Consider the following 19,046-nt stretch of genomic DNA (forward strand, 5'->3'; position numbering starts at 1 on the left):
ATGGTTGGAATTCGTACTTGCGCCGCTTGTCCAGGTAATATATCCACAGTATGACGTGGGCAGACCGAGATGCTGACTCCGAATCGATAACTTCCATGCCGAACATCGTGAAGTAGCCGAAGCTAGTCAGATCTTGCGTTGCGTAAACATCCACGTCCAACGTCGCGCAGATATCACAGCCGTTTATCTTCGCTTGCCACCAGCTTTGAGGTGATATGTGATGCCCAAACACGTATTCGGGACACTCAAGAGGCTTTGAATTCACTGGTTTCGAATTAGTGCCCGTTGTACCACCAAAAACAGTGCGTACCTGTAGTATCGAGTAACGATGAGTCGACTGCCTTCGTGACGCCCCAGTCGGAGTTCCGAACACCAACGAATTCAACTTGCATGGAGTCTTCATAGCAACTCAGGCACTGGCAACATACATTGCACAACATTATCAAGCCGCAAATAACGTTTTCGAAGTCATTCGGCAACTGATTTGCTTCTACCCCTCAAAATGCTTTCCTTGATTAAGAAACGTGCCAATGAGCATGTTGGATATCAATCGAGTAGCCAATTAGAAACCCTCATTTCAACAGGATCCCACTTGCCTGCAGGATCTTGTCATGCCAGCTGCTTTGCAGCATGGGAACAACGGCGGCAAGAAGGGTGGGGGTTATACTTGAGCGTGCGGCACAATTTCGGGCCAGAATACAAGTTGGCCAAGAAACGGATCGAAAGCTAAGAGACGGAAGGAAGAAAGCTTCTCAGTACAGAGAAAAGCAAAGAGGGGATGGAATTAGAGCTGGTGAGGACAACAGCAACATGATATTGTCATCACCGATTAACAACTCATCTGCCCACGAATGGTCAGATTTTTCTGTAGCAAGATCATCTTCTTTTGGAGACTTAGCGGCGTTGACAAATGCAATACGCCGCGCAATACAATGCAGCCACCCTTATAATCTGGTCATAGATATCTCGCCATACCCAACGAGTACACATTTTAGCGGCGTTGACGTTTTGTATGAGACGCGTCGGGTAAGCCGCCGCGACTGGATGCCGTAACAAAAAGACAATTACGAGCCGCTCGTATCATCAGCCGTGATCAACTTGAGAAGCGCTAGTATTCACAAAAATAACAGGGCACCCTTGAAATCGACATGGTTCATCAGCGATATGCCCTCAGAGCGATCAACAAAAAGCTTTCTTCCCGATCACCGTCCGCAAGCAGACGGAATGAAGTTGCCGGTGCCGACTTCATCGTGCCGCGACCCATTACTTGCGCGGAACACGCGATCGGGTGATTCTGCCATGGTGTATTCAACCCAGTGGTTTCAACGGAATTAACATGAGGGTTCAATATGTCTTTGATAACAATTGCGAGTTTACCCCTTAATCTGACGTTGTTCCTGTGAGGATAAAAGAAAAGTGTATATAAGTCAAGAATGCAACGGTATCTCCAATCAACCATTGTCTATCGTGTTGAAGACTCGAGATTCAATTCACCGACTCATTTCTTTCGTTGTAACCATGGTTTTCATTCGGCATCTTCTTTTGAGCTTCTCGGCTGTTGCCGTCTGCCTCGCCGCTCCTTCCGCCAGCCCGTCTATTATGCTGCCTCCTCACTTCCAACGACGAGGTGATTCCAACTTCTTCCTAGGACCTGATCATCCTCTTACGCTAGCGCGCCGCAATGCCGCCCTTGAAACACGTGGGATGACCCTGGAGGAGCGTACCGACTACGTTCAGAACTACAAGACTGGCGGCACTGTCAACTTCACTCCTTCCGGCGACAGTTACACATTGACCTTCAATACCACCGACGATTTTGTGGTCGGTATCGGCTGGAACCCTGGTTCTACGGATCCCATTAAACACTCCGGCTCCTTCAGCGTCACAAAGGGTCTGGCTACTCTGTCCGTCTACGGCTGGACTACAGACCCGCTGGTCGAGTACTACGTCATCGAAGACTCGGCCGGCTTCACCCAGACTGGGACCCAGAAGGGAAGCTTGACCAGTGACGGCGGTTCATATGATATCTGGGAGAACGTTCGCACCAACGCGCCATCCATTTCTGGCACACAGACCTTCAATCAGTACATTTCCGTGCGTAGGGGTGGCCAGTCGAGCGGTACTGTCACTATTGCCAACCACTTCGATGGTTGGAAGAGTCATGGCATGGATCTTGGGACTCTCAACCTTCAAGTTGTGGCTGTTGAGACTTGGAATGGTGCGGGCTCGGCCAAGCAGACCGTCGTCACCAACTAGGCGTACACATCAACTCTGCGCGAACGAATATTTTTCGTATGTCGATCTTGCTGCTGGAACAATGGACGACGGAGGATGCTATTGAATGAATTTCGTTACTTTTATGTACATACGTTGTGTACTCATTTTGAGTCCTGGTTAGGCTTATTTAACATACGCCGATATGAAAACGTGCCACGAAAGCTATGGTATGTTGCAACAGACTAGCAGTCGCAACGCCGACAAGACTTACCCATGAAGTGACCGCCTTCTTTCAGCCACAGGGCAATTTTCTTGCGAGATACTTAGCACGCTGATCTGTCTCGACTGCCTGCGCCCTCCTGATATCTGACGAAAGACTATTAACGCCGGTCGGGCGGGGCGACCGGCCGATGCGCCTTCGGGCTTGGCAACCGGTGAGGGGTCGGATCAGCTGTTCGTCATGAGGTGCCCAGTACCAGCTGCGTTCGGCGAATTCAAGCTCGGGATAAAGATGGCCGGTAAGCATCTTTCTGAAGAGGCCTCGGAAGGTCCTGCATGCCGATTCGGTGGGCTCCAATTCCTTGAGCCTGTAACGCGTGAGCCGGCCTTCATGCTCTCGTGTTGGTCGCCTTGGCTTTGGTGCTGTCAGAAATCTTTCGAGATCCTGACCAGACTGTGCCGATAGGCCTTGAGATGTTCAACGTTGGATCGGGTAATCGATTTTGGGGGTACTGGTCGAGATTGATAGCGGTCACAGATCCCATTGGGCCGCTTGCTCTCGGTTGCCCTATTCTGAAGCAATGATGTAGTTATCTCCCCATCAGCTGCCATTCCTCCTTCAAACGGTCAGCCAACTTCTTCTATTCGTCCGCTTCCCCGCAATCCGCTAGCAGGGTTCATTCACTTCCCCGGATCGAAGCAGGGTTGTTCAAGGCGAGAGGATTATGAGGAGCTAAATACTGATGGCGACCATGAACGCCTCGCCGTCTTTGAAGGATTTTCGTCATGGCCTAGTCTGACATCAAACACCGCAGACTTCACATTTGATCGCAGTACTCGTGTATCCAATTGCCGTGCTGCCGTAAGATTCTTCATCACAATGGCGGTAGAAAAGATTGTTCCCACGGCGAAGGAGCTGGAGCAATTCGACCTGAGCGACACCCACACCGTAGACCTCATTAATCGTGCGCAAGAGGGCGACGCAGCTGATCGAAAGTTGACAGTTCGTCAAGCGCTGGCTAAATACAAGAAGGCGGTGTTTTGGGCTCTCTTTCTGTCAACCAGTCTAATCATGGAGGGATATGACTTGGTCATCGTCAGTCATTGTTCCCCTTATGCCACTAAGAAGTGTACTGAATTTCTGTGCAACAGATCACCTCTTTCTACGGCCAAACACAATTCAAACAGCGTTTTGGAGTTTATGATGAGGGCACAGGCGAGAAACTTATCACTCCCGCGTGGCAATCCGGGCTGTCGAACTCTGCACTAGTTGGACAGCTTGCTGGTCTGGTCGTCAACGCTTGGTGTCAAGATAAGTTTGGAGCAAGACATACAATGATGTTCTTTATGGTCTGGATGGCGGTCATGATTTCGATTCCCTGCTTTGCACCGTCTTTGCCCGTGTTAGCTTGGGGAGAGGCCATGTGTGGTGTCTCCTGGGGTGTCTTTCAGGTAGGTCGATCAAACAGCGTGCCCACGGTATGGCGGGCCAGTTCCGACGGCTAATACCTGATTCAGACGCTAAGTACAACTTACGCCTGCGAAGTTGTTCCCACAGTTCTTCGACCATACGTTACGGCTTACGTCTGCATGTGTTGGGGTGCCGGTATTCTCCTTTCGGCTGGAGTTGTCCGAGCAGTTGCGAGCATTCAGGGAGATATGGGTTGGAGACTTCCCTTCTTGCTTCAATGGATCTGGCCAGTTCCGTTATTCATCGGTGCTTACCTAGCACCTGAATCCCCATGGAACGCAGTTCGGAGGGGCAAATTCGACCTCGCACGACAGAGCCTTCTCCGTCTTCGCCAGGATACCGCTGACAAAGAAACGGAAGTTGACGCCTCATTGGCATATATCAGACACACGACAGCTCTTGAGGAAGCAGAGACCCATGGCGCTACTTTCATGGAGTGTTTCAAAGGGCCGAACCTGTGGCGGACAGAAATCGTGAGTGCTTATTTCAACCTGAGTGAAAGTATAATGACGCTGATCGAAACAAACTGAAAAGAACTGCGTTGTCTGGGCTGCCCAAATTCTGGGAGGAAACGCCCTCGTCGCCTACGGTGTGACATTCCTTCAAGCCGCCGGGTTCTCGGAAATCCAGTCACTGAACCTCAATATCTCATTATCCGCCTGTTACGTCATTGGAGGCATCATCTGCTGGTTCCTATTTCCTCATTTTGGGCGCGCAACTCTCTACATGAGTGGCCTAACATTCCTCTTCTTCTGCAACATCGTTATTGGTGGCCTCGGATTCACCAAAAACGAGAAAGCACAAATCGCTATTGGCGTTATCCTGGTCGTGTCTAACCTGGTCAACATGGTGACCGTTGGCCCTGTCTGTTATCCCATCGTTGCGGAGACGCCGTCAGGAAGACTTCGCTACAAGACCATCGTCATCGGCAGATTCATTTATAATGTCACTGGCATTGTAGAGCATACTCTTACCCCCCGAATGATTTCTCCTATTGGTAAGACTTCTAGCCCAACTATTTCACTGAACGAGATCGCTGAGTTGTACCAGGGTGGAATTGGGGAGCCAAGGCCGGTCTATTCTATGCAGGAACTAACCTGGTCTGCAACACGTGGTGCTATTTCCGTCTTCCAGAGACCAAGGATCGAACTTTCGGCGAGCTGGACATCCTCTTCGAGAACAAGATCCCAGCCAGAAAGTTCAAATATACTGCTGTCGACCGTGAGCTCACCTCTCCTGTACAAACAAGGCACCCAAGAAACAGCTAACATCTGATAGAATTCGCTGGAAGAAACGACACGAAAACCAATGAAGAAGACATGGCTTGACCAAGTGCGCAGGTAGAGAGGTACATATGTACGCTGTACGCCGGAAGCAACTGTTGACTATTGGGATTTCTTATGCATGACCAAAAGAAAGCTGCTAGATGCTCGGACTTCTACACTCTTGTGAATGAGGTCAAGATATCAGGCCTTTGCAAGACAGCTCGCAACAACGTCGTAGTTTGAAACGGCTTGGTGGGGTTTCAAGCTACGATCTGGCTTGTTCAAAAGTAGGATGCTCAGAACGAAGATCTGTTCCGATCGTGAGTGCTTGCGGGGCTCCAAAATGAGAGAATCCGGGGCGGTCACTCCGATATTTATCTCCATCATCGCCATCTGAATTCAACCCGTCATCAATGCCGCGAGGATTTCGAGCCACTGCTAGTGCTTACTGGCAGTGTAACCCTGCGACTTTCTTGTCCGGGGGCCTGGCTCAATCCACCCCGGATAAGTTGAGTCTACTCCGTCGCTACTGCAAGTTAGGCTCCGCACAAGCCAACCAGCACTTGATCCATTATGCAGGCAAGGTCCGGGTTAATAAAACTTAAGAGGATACTTGGATCCTCTCATGGCCTTGGCCGGCTTTTATGCCTCTTCGGCTCAAGTCGAATTCGTGTTGTTGGTGGTTTTCGCCCTATCGCAACCGGGGCTTGTTGGGCTGGGCATAAAAATTCAATTCGCCATGTTAAATTCACCCGTTCTACCCGGAAGCTGAAGAACTTGAGACCAGTTTTCGCCCGTTTGAGAGTGAACGAACATCTTACAACACGTCGAGAAGATTCCCAGTAGCCCATCATGCGTCTCTTCAATCTAGTAAGCATGGTCAGCTGCGTCGCCGGAGCAGTTTTTGCTGTCGAAGGAGACGAATTGTCGGAAGTACAGGCTCAAGCAATCCAAGCTCTTCAGGTAGCCGAGAGCGACGGTACTATTGGTAAGAGAAGCGGCTGCAGCCTTTTCAATGCCAGAGTCAGGAAGGACTGGTAGGTACATGTAGTCTCGGAAATGGGACGAAGATCTAATGAGCCTTTCATCCAGGAACTCTCTGTCCAGCATCGAAAAGAAGTCCTACACGACTGCCGTCAACTGCCTTCTTCGAAAGCCGTCAAAACTCGAGCCTGGCTTCGCGCCAGGTGCCCGCAGCAGGTACGACGATTTTGTCGCCGTTCACATCAACCAGACATTGAGCATCCACGGCACGGTAGGTTTCTCTAGAGTACAGTAGTTCCACGACAGAAACATCCTAACTCGATCAGGGAAACTTTCTGACTTGGCACCGATACTTCACTTGGGCTTATGAGAATGCCCTGAGAGAGGAGTGTGGCTACCAAGGCTACCAGCCTGTCAGTTCCAAGATTCCAAGAGTTTCGGCTTTGACTTACAAAGATTAGTACTGGAACTGGTTGGCATACCGAGATGACCCGTCTAAAGCCCCCATGTTTGATGGAAGCGATGCCAGCATGGGCGGCGACGGTGCTTTCAGGGCTCATAACGGTAGCACATCTGGCGGCGGTGTCTGGATTCCTTCGGGTAACGGTGGTGGCTGCGTTACCAAAGGCCCTTTTGCCAAGTATGCACACATCCCAGAAGCGAGAAGATCGAACCGCAGGCCCTTTTCCGTACGATGCTGACTTGCCTTGATAGCATGACTGTTCATCTCGGACCAGTCTCGCCCGGTATCGATGGGCTCCCCGCGAACCCTGGTGGGCCCCTTGCCTACAACCCTCGATGTCTTTCTCGAGACATCAGTGCATGGCCATCTCAGCAGTGGATGACTCCGGAGAACGTTTTAAATCTCACTGTCGGTGCAGCATCGGCAAACATTAGGACATTCCAGGACGAGCTACAGGGCCGCTTTGGTGACGGCTTCCTCGGAACTCACACCTCCGGGCACGTAAGTCAATGGCTCTCTAATCGACATGAAAGTCGTCAAACGAGCCCACATAGACTAACAGACTGAAAGTTCATTGTGAACGGCGAAGCGTCAGACCTGTTCTCCTCCACAAACGACCCGACCTTCTTCCTGCATCATGCGATGGTTGACCGTGTGTACTGGCTTTGGCAAGCTCTTCATCTGAATGAAGCTTTTAACATTGCCGGTACCATCACAATTCTGAACAGCCCTCCTAGCCGCGACGCCAGGCTCGACGATCTGGTGATCCAGGAGCCTAATGCGCCGAACCGCCCTATTAGCGATCTGCTCAACACTCTTGATGGACCCTTTTGCTACATCTACCTCTGATACGTAAGTTTACTGAGAGGATCTGTGGGCTTTTCAATGAAACATGCCGAGGATAAACGATACCGTTTGATAATCAAAACAGCAATTCAAAACAGCGAGCATGGCAAAGATTCAGAGAGGATAGCTTTCTTATTGAGGTTTGCAAGAATAAATAATCATCTCATGTTCAGAAGACACAACGAGACTCTTTGCAAAACATGTGACCATCCTTCCGTCCAGTGTTGTCTGCTGACCTAACGGTGCCAAATCTCTGGAGCCGTGTACTGCTTCTGGCTTGAGAGTGTTGATTTGAGTTGACACTTTAGCACGGGTAGCCAGAGCTGCATTGAGTGGCGGTGCAGCAAGTCTGTTTTCCATTCTTGCAGTCGGTGCACCAATATTGGCGTGCGGTCAACTTCTCTCCGCCGAACATAGTCGGGACTTCCGGGTTTGCGACGGGGGAGGCGGATGCAACAGCAGCCATCGCCATCAGGACAAAGGTGGTGAAACGCATAATGTACTGATTTCGGTTGAGAACGCGCAAGGGTCAGAAGACGTCAGTCGATCTGCGTCAACACAACATAAGCTTTGGCTCTGACTAGTCTCTACGTCTTGATTGATAATTTGACATCAATGGAGGGGCAAGACTTACGGACAGATGATGCTCGAATAGCCAGGATGTGCTTTTTGTGCTGTTGGGATAGGAGAAGAACTCTCTCGAATTTGCGAAAATGTGCGGGCTTTTATAATTGTCCAACTACTTGACCTCTTCCTTTTGGAGACCTTGAGAGAGTTATGCTTTGGAGCATATGTTCCAAATCTCCATGCCTCCTTCTACATCAAGACTCAAGATGCTTCAGGTGCGCCAACTATCTCATTAAGCATTTGCGCTCCCAATTTTCCACGAACAGCATTACACTCTTGATTTCGGTTACTGTCGAGAGACTCATTGCGGCAAAGTCTCTCGGATCCTTCTCTTGTCTACCAATAGTATGAAAGTACGAGCTATGTCAGACTTTAGGCGAGCACTGTTGAAGGATTCCGATACCACCTCGTATGCTCTTCCAACTTCCCCACCTGAGAGTTGATCGACTTCAAAAGACAATGTCCATGATTCTGATTAGTGCGCTTACCTGAAGGAACTTCAGAGTATCGACTTAGTTCTTGCCGACAAACCCGCGATAGTTCAACATGTCTCCAAGTTGAGTTAGAATGAGGAGTTCGACAGCCCCCTTCAGTAAGGTTGGCATGACGGCGCGCTGGAAGGATTCAACTACCATACGATTCGAGCGCAAGAATACAGCCTGGTGTTCCTCACGAAGACCTCTAAAGAGATAATCATACGATGATCAGCAACCATGGTGTCCGTTTGGCTCCCGACGGAATTTTCTAGGTTTCTAGTATAAGAGTACATTGGGTTAGATTACCATGCATGTTGACAATTCGAGTCACGGATGTCGTCATCCACAGAAACCATGTTGCAATACTTACGTTCCGTGAGATGATTGAGGAGGTTTGAGTGTGCACTCTACAGACCCGGGGAGGCTTTCGGCGTGAATTGGCTGCCCCGAGCAGCCCATGTGTCATTTTTCCATTGGAAACGATCAACTTCTTTTACCAACAAGTCCTCGACTGATATTCTGGTGGGTTCAGTGCATACATACCTCTCTGGTTGAGTGATTTACTAGCGTACTGTTGACCTTTGCGGATGTGCTTTGGAACAATGGCTCTTTAATCGCGACCGACCAACTAGGAAGAAGCTCTATTTAGACAGTTGTGCATGGGCATTCAATCAGTGTATCTTGGGGTTTCCATGGCGCCCTACTGCTCATCTAATGTGAAGGAGACTTCAGATAACGGGCTTTTCTTTTGATTCTAAACTTTATCAACTGCTTTACTTTCAATATCTCTTGAGGTTGGTTTGAGTTGACACTCAAGCGATGGACTGCTGCACCACACCGTATCATTGCATTGGAGGACGCAATGGACCACACTGAAGCAGCTGTAGGCCAACAAATAATCTTGTCTCAACGTTTGGAACGGAGAGATCTTTAGTCTATGATCATATGTCGCAGAGCCCAACATAAAACAAGCATGAAGTGGGAGTATTGCTCGGCTCTGGATGAGCTTTATCCCATCGAGTGCGGCTGGACTACAGTACTTTCAGTGCGGAGACGCAGCCAATCAACAGAAGCCCAACTACTTTTCCGACCAATAGCGAATTTTGTGGTTGGCATTAATTGGAGAAAAGGCGGGGATAATTGGGGCGCGTTTGTACTGTAGTCCAGCCGCACTCGATGGGATAGCAGTTTACCAATGCGAGTTCATCAGTTCTTTAATGCAACTCTAGCACTTCAGCCCTATAAACGAAGCATATAAGTTATTGCCGGTAAGAACTTGAAATCATGGGGCCTTTGCGGGATACCACGTTAGAGATGGAAGCACATGTATGGTGCATTACGTGAAAGTGATTTAGGTTTAGACACAGCTCGAAGACCACTGGTATCCCTGAAAGAGCTGCTGGTCAGTTCATATCAGACAAGTTTCCCATTAACACCGTCCTATTATCAACCTTCAAGTCCAAAATATCGACATACCTAAGACCAAAAGTAGAGTCAGGATTTCCCGTCGTTATTGATTAACTCCTCAGAAAACCATCAGCGACATATTCCTTTGCCATCCAGTCTATGCGACGAAGATGCTTTTCAATAATCAATCATGAAGTCTGATTGTATTGATTTATCGTATTGATGCGTGAGACATGTTGAGACGCCAAAAGTAAGCCAAGGGAAAACACACATCGTTGTCAGTAAAAGGTGAGCGACGCAGGTGGTACGATTTCAGTATCTGCTGCTCAAAGGTCAACCCTTTTTCAATCACTTCACCGTACCCAGCGAAGTACAGGCATTTAATTCAAGCTAGGCGGCTCACATTTGATCAAATTGTAGCCAAGCTTCTCTGCGTCATACGCCTCCAGCCAAGACGCTTGGCATCTCTTGGCTTCTTGGCTGGACGACTGCAGCCGACGATCCACTTCAAGGGACATCAACTTAGATTGAACATCATTCGAGATATTCTTCAACTTTGTCCAGCAGAGTGACGTCTTTTGAAGATGATTACGACTGAATTTGTCGTTGGTTCACATCGTTCAAGTTCTGTCGAAGTTACTTTGGAGCAAGTCCATCCAGTGACCCCACGTGCATGCTCAGCGACTTCGCTGAACAGCCATGTTTCGAGGAGAGACTGAGAGTTGGCGCAGATTTTGAACACGTCCGGTAAGATCAAGATGGATTTAAGAGAAATTGAAATTATAGAAAGAGTTCAACAGGGTAAGAAATTGTGTCGGACGACACTAACAATTTGACGAGCACTCATTCATCAGATACAGGCCGAACCGTGTCTCCAGCGGCTGACCGAGGACAAGACATAAATACTGATAACGGCATGTGTGTGAACAGTTGGCATGGCCCAGGCGGGGTGAGCTGCACTATTTTTGGGGTTATGAGAACAGCAATTCAATCAGAGCAATGCCCCATCAGAATACTACTCATGCAGGCGTTCCCCATGTAGGAACCACACCGCATCCTCCGCCATCGCCGAGCCCGGGCTCCGTTTCCTTTCCATGCGAGTGAGATGAAAAGAGAAACAAGGTCAATTTTTGTTTCACTCAGCATAATCAGACACACGGTATCAAGGAATACCGCGACTTCGCAGCTTGATCTCTTGAGATGAATTGCTGCAGCTGAGATGGGGCAGAAATGGCATTGGTATCAGCGTTTTCTGCCGCGCCTTTGGCGGTATTCGTCAACGACATGAGATTCCCCTCGATAGGGCATCAGCAAATGATATCTCTGATTCAAGGCACCTGATAACGGACATGGCCGGGAAGCCGAATATCAAGCCTCGGCAAGCTTTTACGACATCGGCCACTCCAACGCTGGTCCCTACCCCTTGCAAATTACCCATGACACCTACCCTTTTCTGCCAAGAGCCTTCCTATTAAGCTTAGTGGGAAAGACGGAGCTCATCCAGTCTAATTGCCGGATGCTCCCGCCTGTCTTTCCGCTCCCCCGCGCCCACATGCCGGAATCACCAGACTATCAACATCTCTTCATGATTTGGCGAATTCTTTGCGGTACCGACGCATACTATCCACTCTGATCAAGCAGCTCCTCCACACGGCTGATTAACCGAACCTTTTCTTTAGATTAAGTCGGGGTTTCGCATGACTTTTTAGTTAAGCTTGAATAACCTCCTTCCAAATGAGGGCCAATGATCCGCGACATACACTGCACGCATCCATGCTTGAGAGGGGCTCAATGTGTGTTCTCGTGGCTTGCCATCTGAATTCACCTACTTGACATGGGAATTGCTCCGTCCTGCCTTATCTCAGTCTTGGATAGAAGGAATGACTATAGTCGAAAACATGGACGAAGACGAGTATTTAATGAAGCTCAAGTTCCTACTCACAGGATTGTCCCTGTCTTGTCTCTTCAGCCAACCACTCTCTTCAGTCCATCGGCCAACATGATCGCCAAGGTCCTTCCCGTCGCTCTCCTTGCTGGCGCCGTCTCAGCCACTTGCCCTTTGGCGGTTGAGATCACCAACTCGGACAACCATGTCGTCAACGTCGCAGTGACGAACACGGGCAGCGAGACCCTTCAGGTCTTCAAGGGCAACACTGTCTTCAGTGAACACGCCACTAAGGATCTGTTGGTGACTGATGCAGGTGTGTAAAGATCTCGATTCACGAAAGGATGTATCAAAACCCTGGATCATAAACTGACAAACGAACAGAGGGCAATGCTCTGCCTTTCGAAGGCATCTTCGTCAACTACAAGCGCACCGGCCTCCCTGCCAGCTCTTTCCAGAAGATCGAGGCCGGAGAGACTGTTACCGTCTCCGTCAACGCCGCCAAGAGCTACAAGCTTAGCGGTGTTGAGCAGGCGAAGGTCACTGCCATCCAGGGCTTCCGTTATGCTACCGGAGCCGAGACCCCTTCTTCGGTTGTCGGTCTGGCCGCTTGTGAGGATGTGACATCTGGCGAGGTGGAGGTCACTCCCGACCAGGCTGTTGTCGCCGAGTATGTCTTCCATGCAGAGATGGTCCCTCTTAGTTGCTGACTTTGTGGTATAGGCAGCACATTTCCAAGCGCGAGACTCCCACCCCCTCTCGCATCCAGAAGCGGTCGATCACGTACTCGTCGTGCTCTGCTTCGCAGACTACTGCCCTGAAGACCAGTGTGTCTGACGCCATCTCCATGGCCAAGGCTGCTTACACTGCTGCTGGAACCGCGTCCTACTACTTCACCACCTGGTAAGAAGCCCGCCCAGCTTTTGTACGTCAATGAAGTATGGCAGTCGCTAATACCAAACTAGGTTCAAGTCGACGTCGGTTGAGTCCAAGGTCCAGACCATCTACAACGACGTTGCCAACGTTCAGACCACCTCGCCCAAGATCTCGTGCACCGACACCTACAGCGACTGCACTGATGGTTCTGCTTTGCTCTACACCGTCCCCTCCGACAATGTCATCGTCCCCTGCCCCAACAACGGCTTCTGGGGTTTCCCTGAGCTTGCATCTCAGTGCTCCGGTGACGACTACGACAGAGCTGGCAGCATGCTCCACGAGATGACTCACTTGTACGGTACTACTGACTGGGCCTACGGTCCTGTTGCTGCTCAGGCTTTGTCGGCTACCAAGGCCGCTGCCAACGCCGACACGTATGAGATGTACGCTGAGAGCGTCCGTCTTGGCGGTTGCACCACCGGTTAAACATGTTCCAACCAACCAATTTGGAAGACCACAAGTACTGGCTAGTCAAATCGCGGGAGGTAGTCTTGAGAGTCTCGCAGGCCTTCGACTATCCGAGTGGACCGAGGACGATGGTCCAATTTTCTTGTATATAGTTAGCCAGAGGACGAGGGTGGTAAACCTAAGGTTAAATTCACGAAGTAAATGCGCTTGGAACATCTGTCATTCCCTAGTGGTACTCATTATCATCAGACGAGTGCAACCTATCAACTCAACTCAACCCAAATGTCAAGAGGAGAATAGCTTGACACATGCAAGATTGGATGGATCAGACTCAAATAGCCTTCAGAAACCCCGCACGCGACGCCGATATAATTCTCAGTCCTGCTCCCATTGAAAGGCTTTTCTGAACCAAACTACTTGTGCAGCTTCGTCCTTTCAAGTTAGCAGATCAATATTCATCGTCATGTGCCCAGCGAACAGCGACAACTTTGTCCTGCTCGTGGTAACGGGAGCCTACCATCCGCCAATATGCTACGAGTCGTTGAAGAAGGAATTGACTGCTCTAGGATATGAATGTGTGATCCCGCAAATGCCCTCGATGGGATATAATACCAACGGAATAACTTGGGAAGCCGACAAAGAAAAGATTGTTGAGACTGCGACTACTTATTTCAACCAAGGAAAGGAGGTGGTCCTTGTCGCGCATTCGTATGGGGGAGTTCCGGCAGCCGCCGCTACTGAAGGTCAGGGGCTAAAGGAGCGGGCCGACCGAGGGCTTAGTGGCGGCTTCCGGAGCATAATCTTCGTTGCAGCATTTGCTGTTCCGGTGAAGGGCTGGGACCTTCTTACAACATGTGGTGGGACATGGCAAATTTGGCAAGATACGGGCAAGCCTTACACGAAAGTGAGCTAAAACCTCGTCCGGTAATCTTGCGGCTCTGACATCGATATGTATAGAACCAACTTTCAACGGTGAACGAGAACGGACTAAAACTGCTCTATAACGACTGCTCCAACGAGGAAGCTAGAAAGACCTTTACTCAGTTGATGCCCCATTCCCAAGACGCATTCGAGACAAGCATCAACTTTGTTGCGTCGGATGTTACCATACCTAAGACGTATGTGATCTGTGAAAATGATCTGGTGTTTCCATCGCCTCTGCAAGAGGAGTTGGCGACATTCACACCGAGCATGAGAAAGGCAAGAATTTTAGCAGGACACAGCCCGTTCGTAGGGAAAAGCTCAGAACTTGCGAAGATGCTTGTTGCACTCGCGAAAGACCAGGCGTTGTAGACGGTTTACGTGAAGCTCTGCAGACAGGACATCAACTGATATGTATACAGCGCATATATCAATGGAGAAGCGAAAGTCTGAGCATTCCACTGCTTCGTCTGTAATGCACGCCAGGCGGCTGCAAACAACACGACCTGCGCTTCATTCGGTTCTCACTCACCAGACTTCAGCACCACTAGTTCACCAGCCCCCATGATCGGCGACCGGCACGGTTCCTTAGTATCAACGTCACTCACGGGCTGTGCAACGCGATGGACGATGACGTAAACACATTATTGCGTTACATGTAGCTTAGGTTGTGAATAACCAGAGTTTTGAGCCTCACAGGTCATATGATATCGTACTTTGTCGACTTCATCTCTGATGCATGTCATGTCCGGACAAGAGACATCGGTTCCAACTCTTGGCCGTGTCATGGAAGGCGTATTCAAACACTTTATTTATCTCACCCAATTCTTAATGCGTCTTTTCAGCTGGTTCAGCTGAGTCGATCGGCGATCAAGGGAGCCTATCTCCATGTAGGCGGTAACATGTTGGACAAAAATTGATGTTCTCTCATCTCATTTCCTCCAAATTTCATCGATGCTCATCATCGAATTCCTGGCCTCTAATTCAGGGTTCCAACGCGCTGTCGCGCCATGCGTGACGTCCGACCCGAAGTAGATTAGCCGTCAATCTCAAGTGTCCTCCCTGTATTCCGATTTAGAAAATTCGGGAAACAACCGGCGTAGATCTTGAAATGCAAGTCTGAAGAAAAGGAAGACTGGAATTCTACCTTCAAGTTCGAATTCAAGTCGGGAAGCTCCACTCTCCGTGGAAGAATTATCAGTTGTCTAGGAGCTACATCGATCAAAGAAATCGATATTCGTTGTGTTCGCCTCGACGAGTAACAGTGTCTTAGACCCTGCATGGCTTGTCTGCTGTGCCTACTGCAGCCAACCCCGCATCTTGGCTTTCGTGATGGCTTTAGGATGAACAGGATGATCCTCTGTGACACCCGCTAAAAACACGCGGATCAGAACTCCGAAGCTACTATCCTGAGCTAGGTTGCTGCCAACCACCTGAAAACGACCCGAACCAGCCATAGATCAGACAGTCGGGTGCGACATTAGGCTCAAGTAATGGTTTCACTTAGATTAATTGACTGTGACGTCTTTATGTTGGTTTAGCGATAGTGCTCCGTTCTTACTATCAATGGAAGTCATATTGATATCGACAGAAGCTCTACTAATACAATTGATGCATATTCGGACATGACGCATCTCGAACCATCTCCAGCATTGTCTTGGCGATGATGCTGATGATAAAGCCTCCCCAAGATGGGATATTCCCATTGGCTACGAATTCGTGCAGAAGTCAGAGCGCACGCTATCGCAAGACAGCTTGGTCCGCAGGTGGCAGTATGCAGGATGTCCAACCAGCTCGGCGGTGTGACGTCCACGGCTTTCGGAAAGTAAGCCCAAGGATTGACCATGGCAGTGAAAGGTGCCGCAACCGAGACATCCCCTCCGCGGGTATGATGTCCGTGGCTTCAGGAGTCCAGCAGCTACGAACAGGCTGTGTTTGCTAAGCACCGTTAAGCGCCATTTGTGTCCGGTTGAGACGGAGGTCCAGACCCGGAGCTTTCTTCGCATCCCCCGATAGAATGGCTCGCGTTTATGTGGCGTCGCTGGTGCCGACAAGTGCTTTCAAGACACAACACCGCTTCGGGCTCGCCGCAATCTTTCTGACCTCGGATTGAACTGAACGCGGGACTAGTGTCGTAACGGGCGCTTACTTCGGAATGATCGCGTCACTTGTGAATTCTCCGCCGATGTGGCTCAACAAGCTGGGGAAAGGGGGCCAGAACAGCAAACAAAGACCGGCATACGATATAAGGGAGGTCGTGTCTCAAAAGGAAAGGAAGGATATTGTGTTTGCTGCGGTTTCTTCTACACCTTGGACATACCGAGTCCTAAAACACGACAGCGCAATATGCACTTCCCACATCACCACTCATGGAATCTGAAAAGCCCTAGACGGGTCAAAGAAGTCCTCAAAGAGAAGCTCACGACGACGAACGATGGAGACAACGACAGCTCGTTGCCGATGCTTAGCATCGCAGATACCACAAGAAACAAGCTTGTATCGGCATTAGGAGAGTTTATCGGCACTTTTCTGTTTCTCTTCTTCTCCTTCGCAGGGACCCAAATCGCCACATCTCCTGGCGCTTCCGCTGGGGTCGAACCGAATCTGACAGTCATCATTTTCATCGCCCTTTGCTTTGGCGTCTCATTGACTGCGAACGTGTGGGCTTTCTATCGAGTCAGTGGAGGATTATTCAACCCGGTGGTAAGTCTACGTATGCCTCGGGTATGGGTATGTCAACATCATCTAATATGCGATCACTGCAGGTGACACTCGCCCTCATAGTGTGCGGTGGACTGCCAGTACATCGTGGTCTCCTTATTGTACCCATCCAGATTATTGCCGGAATTTGCGCTGCTGGTATCGCTGAAGCAATGTTTCCCGGCCCGCTGAACGTTGATACAGTCCTCGGCGGAGGAACAAATACAGCACAAGGGTTTTTCATCGAGCTCATTCTCACGGCACAGCTTGTGTTCGTCATTCTCATGTTGGCAGTTGAGAAACATCGGTCAACATTTCTTGCCCCAGTCGGCATCGGCCTGTCGTTCTTTCTCTCAGAGATTGTTGGTGAGTGCTCATCGAATGAATCTGAGTCTCATGACTTGATCTATTGATACTAATCCGTGTACCAGGCGTTTACTACACTGGAGGATCACTGAACCCCGCTAGATCGTTCGGTCCTGCTGTGGTAAACAGGAGCTTTCCAGGATATTTCTGGATTTACGTATTCGGCCCGACATTCGGGTCGCTGCTAGCCTGCTTCTTCTACGCCATATTGCGCACGTTGCGATACTATGAAGTCAACCCAGATCAAGACGCCGACGGTCAAGATTTGGATGCCGAAGCTGCCACTAAGGACCAGGAAGTTGGCAGCAGCCCTGAACGGACATTGGCGTGATCTAAGCAAACTACAACTCAGCATAATCTGTTATTAAAAGCGGCATATGTATCTTCTAAGTTCTTTCACCAATCTAACATAAAATGGCAGCCCTCATAGGCATATGTGGTGTTCATATCACCAACATCTCTCAAGATGTGCGACATCAATCTGCTAAGTCAGTCGTTTGTACTTAAATGAATCAGTAAGCCCTCACAACTGCACATGTACATAAGAATGCTTCGATGAATCCAATATTGATTGCTTCACAACGCTATCAAAACGAATATCGTCGAGCATTTAATGCTGTTGCTTTACCTTTACCTTCGAACCGAGGTTAGTTAAACCGTGTTAAATGTCGCGAAAAGGGAGGCCATGTGAAGCTAAGCCTTCGATACTGAGAAAAGAGACTTCAAGTCTACGCCATTCTGTGACCAAAAATAGCCTTGGCAATGTATGTTCCTCCCGCACCAGCCACAGAGAGTCGTTTTTTGAGGCAGACTGGTGGCGGTTGCTCGGTCTCAATCCAATGAGGCCTTCTTGACTCTCCCCAAGGCGCAGAAACGTGGCGAACCTCAGCGGGCCCGACAATTCGTCTCATTAAATGGCGGATCGCGTCTTAATTGGCAGCTCAGAAGGTGCACAGCAAACCCGAATGGGAAGTTGAACGAATTCAGTGCGTTCATGTCGCCACCTTCGAGGGACACTTGAAGAAGCAATTGGCGAAGCCGGGCGGCGATCGGGGGGATGGCGGTCGAAATCGGGGAGCCGGATTGGCCAAAACCCCTGCAAGACGCCGATCAGATGGTGGTGACCGGCGATGATCATGCCGGGTTGCGGCACGGGGCTGTCTTACCTGCAGGGGCGAGCCGGGATTCTTCGCACCGGGGATGCGGTTGACAACTGGTAAGGCTGATTTTCTTCTCTTGTTCTAGAAGGCCAAGAAACACCCTTGACTCTAGTATCACATCCAACAGCGACTCTCGTTGCCAACGTGGTTACACATGTTTCATGGAGCCAACCTCGGTCAAGTTCAACGTTATTGGGCAATGTGACGCTATGCTTGTCGCCAGTCTGACCGGCATGTCCGTGAATCGACACCCTCACCACATTTTGCGAGGCGTTTACTAAGTCAGCTTCGAAGTCTAGTCACCTGCACTGCATTCAACAGGTCGTAATATGTGCCAGTCCATGCCTCGGGGATATTAGGACGGTGCCCATCTGACAAGCCTCGTGAACTGTCTGCCTGGAGACTGAGAGACAGGTTTGGGTCATGATTGGTGGCAGTTGCGAGCTTTCCACAGTGATCACAGGCTTCTAGAAGCTTATTTAGTTCATCATGAGACGCAGATACTATTCTAATCAGAGGATGGCTGGGCAATGTTGTGTACATGTCCGTTCCAATTTGCTATCATCTTGCAGAAATCCGTTCGCTGTGGCTCGGCCAAATCCTGTTCGAAAGTCCACCCCTGAAGGGGGGGGGGGGGGGGGGGGGGGGGGGGGGGGGGGGGGGGGGGGGGGGGGGGGGGGGGGGGGGGGGGGGGG

At 49.9% G+C, this 19,046-nt stretch overlaps 5 protein-coding genes across 5 annotated transcripts; all 5 read left to right on the plus strand.

The window, feature by feature from the left end:
• Positions 1-1,518: 1,518 nt before the first annotated feature.
• Positions 1,519-2,256, plus strand: CkaCkLH20_10142 (glycosyl hydrolase family 11; the record flags this gene model as incomplete). Its single annotated transcript, XM_038892856.1, has 1 exon — positions 1,519-2,256. The coding sequence occupies one exon, from the start codon at positions 1,519-1,521 to the stop codon at positions 2,254-2,256; it is 738 nt and encodes a 245-aa protein (XP_038741776.1).
• A 1,060-nt stretch (positions 2,257-3,316) lies between these two features.
• On the plus strand, positions 3,317-5,235 carry CkaCkLH20_10143 (MFS alpha-glucoside transporter; the record flags this gene model as incomplete). Its single annotated transcript, XM_038892857.1, has 6 exons — positions 3,317-3,532; positions 3,589-3,888; positions 3,955-4,380; positions 4,442-4,904; positions 4,958-5,128; positions 5,186-5,235. 6 exons carry the CDS (start codon positions 3,317-3,319, stop codon positions 5,233-5,235), a joined length of 1,626 nt encoding a protein of 541 aa, XP_038741777.1.
• A 789-nt stretch (positions 5,236-6,024) lies between these two features.
• Positions 6,025-7,468, plus strand: CkaCkLH20_10144 (uncharacterized protein; the record flags this gene model as incomplete). The annotated part of the gene is made up of 6 exons (XM_038892858.1): positions 6,025-6,209; positions 6,265-6,427; positions 6,483-6,569; positions 6,618-6,796; positions 6,871-7,120; positions 7,190-7,468. 6 exons carry the CDS (start codon positions 6,025-6,027, stop codon positions 7,466-7,468), a joined length of 1,143 nt encoding a protein of 380 aa, XP_038741778.1.
• Positions 7,469-11,974: 4,506 nt separating this feature from the next.
• Positions 11,975-13,222, plus strand: CkaCkLH20_10145 (uncharacterized protein; the record flags this gene model as incomplete). The annotated part of the gene is made up of 4 exons (XM_038892859.1): positions 11,975-12,176; positions 12,245-12,530; positions 12,584-12,763; positions 12,826-13,222. The coding sequence occupies 4 exons, from the start codon at positions 11,975-11,977 to the stop codon at positions 13,220-13,222; spliced, it is 1,065 nt and encodes a 354-aa protein (XP_038741779.1).
• A 3,249-nt stretch (positions 13,223-16,471) lies between these two features.
• Positions 16,472-17,522, plus strand: CkaCkLH20_10146 (MIP family channel protein; the record flags this gene model as incomplete). The annotated part of the gene is made up of 3 exons (XM_038892860.1): positions 16,472-16,828; positions 16,891-17,191; positions 17,257-17,522. The coding sequence occupies 3 exons, from the start codon at positions 16,472-16,474 to the stop codon at positions 17,520-17,522; spliced, it is 924 nt and encodes a 307-aa protein (XP_038741780.1).
• Between the last annotated feature and the right edge of the window lie 1,524 nt (positions 17,523-19,046).

This window comes from Colletotrichum karsti (genome assembly GCF_011947395.1).
Source record: "Colletotrichum karsti strain CkLH20 chromosome Unknown Scaffold38, whole genome shotgun sequence".
NCBI classification, from domain to species: domain Eukaryota; kingdom Fungi; phylum Ascomycota; class Sordariomycetes; order Glomerellales; family Glomerellaceae; genus Colletotrichum; species Colletotrichum karsti.